General features: G+C 34.6%; 1 protein-coding gene across 1 annotated transcript; it reads left to right on the forward strand.

The window, feature by feature from the left end:
• The first annotated feature begins 1,941 nt into the window (after nt 1-1,941).
• On the forward strand, nt 1,942-7,888 carry LOC112802618 (uncharacterized). Its single transcript, XM_025845900.3, has 2 exons — nt 1,942-2,938; nt 6,798-7,888. The coding sequence occupies exons 1-2, from the start codon at nt 2,316-2,318 to the stop codon at nt 7,240-7,242; spliced, it is 1,068 nt and encodes a 355-aa protein (XP_025701685.1). The 5' UTR covers nt 1,942-2,315; the 3' UTR covers nt 7,243-7,888.
• Nucleotides 7,889-8,440: the final 552 nt, after the last annotated feature.

Here is an 8,440-nt window from a genome sequence, read left to right on the forward strand (position 1 = left end):
CAAAAGTCCGTAGAATTAATGGTTTGTGACTTAGAGTTATATGACACGGAAATAGAAAGGATACAAAACTAAATTTTTAAATTGAGTAAATTCTTATAATGGTCCCTGAGATCCAGGTCGTTGCCCAATGTGATCATTGATATTCCAATTGCACCATTGTAACCCTTCAGATATGGCTCCAGGCACCATAGTAGTCCCTAAATATCTTTTCGGTGATGAGTCATCACCGACACTCTGATGTGTCACGAAATTGCCACGTTGCAGAGAGCCAAAACGTTGGCATTTTGGTTTGGCATCCCATTTTGTTAAAAACGTCGTTGTTCTAGTCAAAATGAAACTGTTAAACGAGTTTGATCACTCTCCCTTCACTCGTCTTCTCCACTTCCTCAGTCAGTCTTCTTCTTTTTCTTCTTCTTCTTCCTCTTATCTTCATCAATGTCGCTACCGTAGGATTCTGTTAATGAGATTAAAATTCTTGCATCTAAAAGACATTAAAATCAGGTTTTACTTCGTCATTCTTCTCCTCCTGTATCATAAACAAGAGGTTTTGCTGTTAGTAAAGATAAATTTTTATTTATTCTTTTTTTGTAAGATTTTTCTTTATTCTTGTGTTGTAAGTATGGTTGGTGTTATCTGCCTTTTTTATGTTATTATAGTTCTAGGATTTGATTAGGTTGGGATTTTATGAGGATGCTCTATTTGATTATGATATTGTGTTATTGTCTTTTTTTTGAACGGACAACATTCATTGTTAACAAAAGTTTATCAAATTTACATTTGGTTGATTTGAGTTTAGGATAATAATGAGTTATAACTAGTGGAGGGTTTACCTACATTTCTTATTGTTCAATTAAAAATCCTCTGTAGAGGAGCCAATATTCTTGTGGGATCAAATTTATTCTGTGTCTTTAAAATTTTGCTACTTGAAACCAAAATGCTTGATCAATTCTTCGCATATTTTGTTTTGTGGAAGATATTGCTTGATTTCAATGTCCGAATTTTTACAGAACTCTAACATTTGATTTTATTGGTCCTGTACTAAATAAAGTGATTATATCCTGCAAATAGTTAGTGTAAATAAGATAAAAAAATCTGTTTGTGTATATATATTATTCTTTTTATCGTTTTTTTATTAAATAGTTAATGTAAATAGGATAGAAAAATTTATTTGTGTTTATGGTGATTGTTAAGTAATGATTTTTGAATTTTTTTTTTAAACAAGAGAGATGTTGAATATTATGTTTCATCACGGAAGTGATTTAAAAAAAAAAATAAAAAAAGAACATGTAAGTATGGATCATTATGTAAATATCATCATCCATGGAATAGGGTCTTCAATCTTATGTGCTTCCTTTCTTTTTTTTATCCGAACAGGGTTGGAACAGCTACATGATTAGTTCAACCTTTTGAATATCTTGCTTATATTCCGGCACTCTCGATTTTTTGTTCATAACGTTCTCATCCAATGACCATTGGACGTGACTGAATAGCATATGTTTTCACCACCTATCATGAATATTAACTTTTAGCTCTAAAAATAACAAGAATAATGAGAAGAGAAAGATGAATAAAAAAAAGAATGAGAATTTAGGATTAAATATAAAGGGAGGATCACATTTAGTATAAATTAAAATTGTGCCAACTCAATTAGCTATTGACATCATCCAACCTAGCAAAATGAGACGACGTTAGCATCTTGATAATGATTCATCACTGAAAAAATATTTAGAAACTACTATGATATCTAAAATTGTATTTAGAAAATTATAATAGTGTAATTAAATTTTTAAAGACCACATTAAATAACTACCTAAATCTTAAAGACCATTATAAAAATTTACTCTTTTAAATTTTAAAATCAAAATCAAAACAAAAATTGACAGTGACATAGCTAACCTTAGCTAACCTCTTAGTTAGTTCCTAAATTTTCTGTTATGGAATATAGAACAGATCTTAGGGTAAAAGAGAAGAGAGAGAAATCCGGGTAGGGTCATTATGGCAGGGGTGAGGTGACCCACATAAAATTTCGATTTCCGACTTCCCGTCCCAGTAATCATCCATCACAATCTTCATCGTGCTCCCCCACTCCTAACCGTCGGATTTAAACCCACCAAAAAGAACGCCTTTTTCCGTTACCCTCACTCGTAACCATCAGATCCAGGCCACCACCGTCACCGTAACTACCCATTCCAAAGAAAAAGGGGAAAAAAAATAAAGAGCCTGAAAATTTTGATTGCATGTGAGGGAGGGAGTGAGTGTGAGAGAGACAAAGAGAACAAGAGGAGGAGGAGGAGGACGACGAAGAAGAAGAGCGAATGGGCATGGATTACTACAACATTTTGAAAGTGAACCGAAACGCGAGTGACGAGGACCTGAAGAAAGCGTACAAGAGACTCGCAATGATCTGGCACCCCGACAAGAACCCCCTCAACAAGTCCGAAGCTGAGGCCAAATTCAAACGTATCTCCGAAGCATACGATGTTCTCAGCGACCCTCAGAAGCGTCAGATCTACGATCTCTACGGCGAGGAGGCTCTCAAGTCCGGTCAGTTCCCCCCGCCTCCGCCGTCGTCGTCGTCGTCATCATCTTCCTACTATTCTTCTTCCTCTTCTTCGCGCCCTTATCAGAACGGCAGCGCACACCACCACCAGCGCCAGAACCCTGGCACGTCGTCGTCATCCTTTCGGTTTAATCCCCGCGATGCTGACGACATTTACGCCGAGATCTTCGGCAGCGAAGGGGGTGACGTGGGCAGCAGTGGGGCGAGGGGAGGTGGTGGCGCGCGGAGGGATGCGTTCTTTAAGACGTCGAATGGGTTCGCCGGGGCGGCGAGGAAGGCTGCTGCTGTCGAGAACGTGCTGCCGTGTAGCTTGGAGGAACTATACAAGGGAATCAAGAAGAAGATGAAGATCTCCAGAACAGTCTGTGATACTTTTGGGTAAATATGAACCAGTTTCGAACCCTAACCCTAACCGTAACGTAACATGAAGTACATTTATTTTATGGAGTGCTTTTTTAGTTTATGAAATTTGAAGAAAAAACAAAAAGACAGAATAAGAAAATAATCAGAAGCAGACAGATAGTTACATTTGCTTTCTTCTCTCTTTTATTTTAAATTGTCTCTTCGTTTTTGAAGATGTGTATGCAAATGCAATCATATATGTCTGACAATTTAATTAGTTATTCTAATAGAGCCTCTTCTTTTTTTAGTCAAACAATGCTATATGCTGTTTTGAACTAAATAGGCAGCAAAGGTGTGGTTGGTTGTGTGGGTGAGGGTGAAAATACAGACCAAATTATACTAACTTTCAAGGTAGAGTGAAATTGAAATACATAATTTATTCTATATTTCAAATTTCCACCTACTCTATCTATAGGTCCTAAGTTTCGTTTCCTTGGTCTATGAGAGAGTTCTAGTTTCCCTACTTAAACTTCTAGTTGCATAACAGTGATCTTGAAGTCGAATCCTTGATTCATAGGTAGACAGGAAATGATGTCTTTTTAGTCTCTGACAATAAATGATTTCCATTTCCCTTCATTTTTTTTAATCTGTTGTAGTGGAATGTTTTACTAGTAGAGTGGTTGATCCCCTATATCTAAGGCATAGGATTTGTGGCTTTTGTTAACAATTTCAGATTTGATGCAGGATAATGTGGCTTAAGAAATGAACCTTTAGGGTATTGTTAAGCATCAATCACCCATGATTGTTGGGATATGCATATGAAAGTTAAATATGTGAAAAATTAATCTTTGCAGTGAATGTTATTAGGTTATCAATTTTCTCAACCAAGAAGAACAATTGTATAAGTAATTTTTTTTATTAGATAAACTAATCTCATGGCTTTGTCTTATTTTGTTTCTAATTTAACACAACAATCTTCCTTAAAAGACTGAATTGGTATTCAAACAAATGGATGGCATTCATAATTCACAAGTGTAACTTAAACTAGTTGTGTTTGCTGACATCTTCGGATCTTGGAAGTGTTAGTTTGTTGTGCTTCATACTTATTATCTTCATAGTGCCAAAATGACAGTGTACTTGGTGGGGAAAAGGCAGTAGCTAGTGGGATATAGCTTTGACATTTATGAGTTGTACTTAGTTAAGAGGGAATGTACACTTTGCACTTGTGTGGCTGAACTTAATTGTATAATGCATTGGAGGCGAACATATATGGTTGTGAATCCATTGCATACGCATCTTGATTTGAATCTTCCATTTTAGCGGTCACTTTAGAGGATGAACCTTTTGTTTCCCCACTTGGATATCAAGAATAATTTTATTAGCCTCTACATTTGCAGCATCCCCCACTGTTACAGTGTTACCTAGTCTTGTGAAAGATACAATTTAAAATGACACACCTCTGAGGATGTGGAATCAAATGATTAATATATCAAACTCTTGATTTGAAGAATATATCTGAACATAGCTGAGTTGAGCATGTTAAATAGTAAATTTGCTAGTAATTATGAGTTTTGGCCTTTTATAATATTGAGGATCTTACTGGCATTTCCCCTGGCTATTTGGACATTCTAAGACCAGCAATTGGCTAAGAAATTCTTTTCTGCTTGTTCTGTCTGGAAATTTCCTTTCATTATTAAAAGTGGTATTAAATTTAAATTATATTAAATTGATCTCTCTTATATTTGCCATTAGGAAAATCTAAATCATGTTATTCTTCCGTTAGATAATTTATGTTCATTTTCTTGATCTGAAGATTTTGGTGGCCTTGGCTTTCTAGGAAGGTAAATGTTTACCCTGCTTTTTTTTTTATTTTTTGGAATTTATATATATGGAATTTTTATAATATTTAAAATCACATTGCATATGCTTACTCAGGGATAACTTGTTGACCGTTTTTTACTTTTGGTTGATATGTTTTGATTAATGATTATAGAAATCCCACTTTGCTTTCACTTTGTTTTCTGTTTTCAAAATTATGTCAAATAATGAGAAAAAGATAAATCGATCCCTGACTTTTTGGTCCACGAACATTTAAGTCCCTGAGGATCTAAAAGTACATTTAAGTCTCGGACCTCTTCAAAATCTCGGACCTCTTCAAAATCTAGACACATCGATCCCTGGGTCTAATTTGTCCCATTTTAAAAACTCTCTCATATGTGCATCCGTATCAACCAGGTCAGTACAATGGGAGTTATGTTTGATTTTTCTGTTGGGTCTGACAGACCCAGGTGAACATGAGGGATTGATGTCTAGGTTTTGAAAAGGTCAGAGACTTAAATGTATTTTTAAATCCTTGAGGACTTAAATGTCCTCGGATCAAAATGTCAAGGGCCTATTTGCCCTTTTCTCTCAAAGAATTGTTGAAAATCAAAGTAATTTTGAAAGCAGGATAGGAAAAGAGAAGAGAAAGCGTTATTTCTGAAATCATTAATGGAAACATGTTAATTGGAAATGAAAATGGAAATCCAACCAAACTGCCTGTAATTATATGTATTGTTATCTCCTTCTTGTGATAGGTGTGATGATGCTGTGTGTATACTAGTCATCCTGCAATTTTTGACCAAAAGAAAGAAAGAAAATAGTCATCCTGCTATAAAATTTGGTTTGCTTGACAGATGATTTGCCTTTTGTAACAAGTCTACTTCAAATTAAATTTGTTTTGGCATAACTATTGTAGATTTTGATTGAGAAACCTGAAAAGTAGGGGTCGAAATAGATAAACATGATGGTATGGGTGTTATGCAGCTAAGTATAGAAGCCCATTATGAGGTTGTCATTGAATGGATGACGAGAATGACAACTAGATTAGTTCAGTTGGGGATTTAGATTATAAATAAATAAAATGACATGGGTTAAGGTCTTTAATAGTCTTTTCTGCAATGATAAGATTGTTTGTGCACCCTGTTGGTTATGGATTCAATATCATAAGTAACAGACAGCCTATTTATCTGTTCTCAAAAACTGACAATTGTGGACCCTCATGCAGTATGTTCATGCTGTTTGTGGCCCAAGTTGTGGTACCTCTTCTAGAGTTCTGTATCATGCTCTATACTGGTCTTGGGAAATATTGAACCATATATAATTTGTAGTTGTCAAGATAATTTCAGTTAAATAAAAAAAAATGTGCTTGAGTATAAATTTTGGAATTTAATTCTGAGATGCTGTTAGTGGAAAAGTGTCTTGTACATTTATCCAATTATGTACTGCCGTGTTATTAAAAATATTTGACTTAGTAGGTTCTTCAAAAGTCATAATACTAGTATCTTTTTGTTGAACAGTGTTAATTACTATATTCTGATTATGTATCAAAATTAACTTTATACTGCGAGTGGTGTATGGCCATGTTGTTAGAGAGAGAGGGGGGGGGGGGGAGAGAGAGAGAGAGAAATGAGATTGTATATGAGAGAGAAGAGAATTAGAGTCATTTAGCTTAGAAACTAGGCCGAACAAAACCCAGACGAGATAATAGTCTCTCAAATGCAACTTGTATCTTCCTTTTCTTATATTTCTTACATCCCACTAGTCATTTTCAGAGGCAAGAATGATATTGAGACATCAATGTATCATTCAGCCCCTCTGCCTCTCTTCCATCTTCCTGTATTCTCTAATCTATCCTTCTGCATTATCTACTATAATACTCTATATTCTGCTTTATTCTTTGTATTATCTGTTTAGTTTAGGTGCATTGGTACTAGTATCTTACACTTTGCCTTGTTATACTAATTGCATGATCATGTCTTCAGAAAAGAAAAAAATTCTGCTGTGGTTCTTTTACACCTAGTTGAGTTGATTTCTATATTTGTTTGCTATTTTGACACAAGCAATTCTATTTCAGAAAGTTCCGGAATGTGGAGGAGATTTTGACAATCGAGATAAAACCTGGATGGAAGAAAGGAACAAAGGTTACTTTCCCGGAGAAGGGTAACCAGGAGCCAGGTGTCATCCCAGCCGATCTTGTTTTTGTGATAGATGAGAAACCACACATTCTATATAGAAGGGATGGTAATGACTTGGTGATACACCAGGAGATATCACTTTTGGAGGCTCTTACAGGTAAAACTTTGGACTTGACAACTTTGGATGGAAGGAGTCTAATGATCCCACTCACAGATATTATTAAACCTGGTGCTGAGGTTGTTGTCCCTAATGAAGGAATGCCCATATCGAAAGAACCTGGGAAAAAGGGGAATTTGAGAATTAAGCTTGATGTCAAGTATCCTTCAAGGCTAACTCCAGAGCAGAAATCTGATCTCAGGAGAGTATTGGGTGGAGTCTCATAGTCTTGGTATATCTTAGTGATGTGGAGTGTGGTGTTTAGCGACATGTAAATATATTTATGTTAGGCCTGATTGGTTTCTGCTTGCATTGAATGCTTTCCTTTTCAGTGTGCTCTATTTTCAAAATTTTGTGAAAGAAAAACTAGAAATAGTGAAAACAACTAAATCTTGTTGTCACTGTTTCTAAAATCTTGAAAATATAAAATATTGAAAATGGAAAGAAATTGAATAGGCATGTTTGGGTGCTATATGGTGGATGTGAATAACAAGAAATGGAATACTCTACAGGGGTAAAATAGGAGTATTAAGGGGCTGGGTATAGGGTGGGTTCATACTTTAACTTTTGGATTTTTGGCTGAGTAGGAAACATAATGTCTCGTGGATTAATGAGTGGCTTGGTAGGTAGGATAAATTCTATTGGGTTGACTTTTAACAAAATCAACTTGTTTTGCTTTTTGATTAAACTCGTGTCAAGATTATAGAATCATAGGATCACTTTTTAGTCATGTATTGAAAGCTGTATATATTGTTGATTCTTGAGCCACCCCCTCCCCTCCCCTCCCCTCCCCTCGTTTTTATGTTTTATTTATTTTTTGTGGCAGGGGGTGACTCATTATGAGTTGAATTTATTTATTTCTGTTTATTGCTACGTTTTCAGTTTTATCATTATGGCTTTTTATGTTATCTATTTGTATTAACATTTTCTAATTGTGGTATTAAGTCTGCATCTAGATATTAATGTTGAAACAAAAAACAGAGATAAAGAAGAGATAGATATTTTCTGTCTTCATTTTCATAAATTTATTATATTAACCGTTAATTAGGGCTATTAAGTGTGTATTGTAGTGTTACCTAATATGTTACATTAATAAATTCTAATGCCATTAGCAACAGAAGTGATAGAAGGTCTAATATGATTAATTTAAAATTTTTAAAAGACGAATTCGATTAAAAAAATTTTGGGATAGTAATTTGGAGAATAAATAATCTTTTGTCTATTTATTCATTTTTCTGTTTCTTTATAGATAACATTTTATGTCTTCATTTCCTAATATTTAATGCTTGAAACTTGAAGGTATTTCTTTACCGAGGGAAATAATGTGCACAACTAATAATTTCTTTTTTTTTTTACATTGAATAGCTTTTAAAAATTTGAGGTGTAAAAGTTTTACATAAACATATAATTATATAGATTTTAATT

This window comes from Arachis hypogaea, chromosome 5 (assembly GCF_003086295.3).
Source record: "Arachis hypogaea cultivar Tifrunner chromosome 5, arahy.Tifrunner.gnm2.J5K5, whole genome shotgun sequence".
Taxonomy (NCBI): domain Eukaryota; kingdom Viridiplantae; phylum Streptophyta; class Magnoliopsida; order Fabales; family Fabaceae; genus Arachis; species Arachis hypogaea.

Excerpts from the sequence above, each read along its gene's own strand:
- LOC112802618 (XM_025845900.3), top strand. The coding sequence starts at position 2,316 with ATGGGCATGGATTACTACAACATTTTGAAAGTGAACCGAAACGCGAGT. Across the intron at positions 2,939-6,797 it reads ACAGTCTGTGATACTTTTGG|AAAGTTCCGGAATGTGGAGG; the intron begins GTAAATATGAAC and ends ATTCTATTTCAG.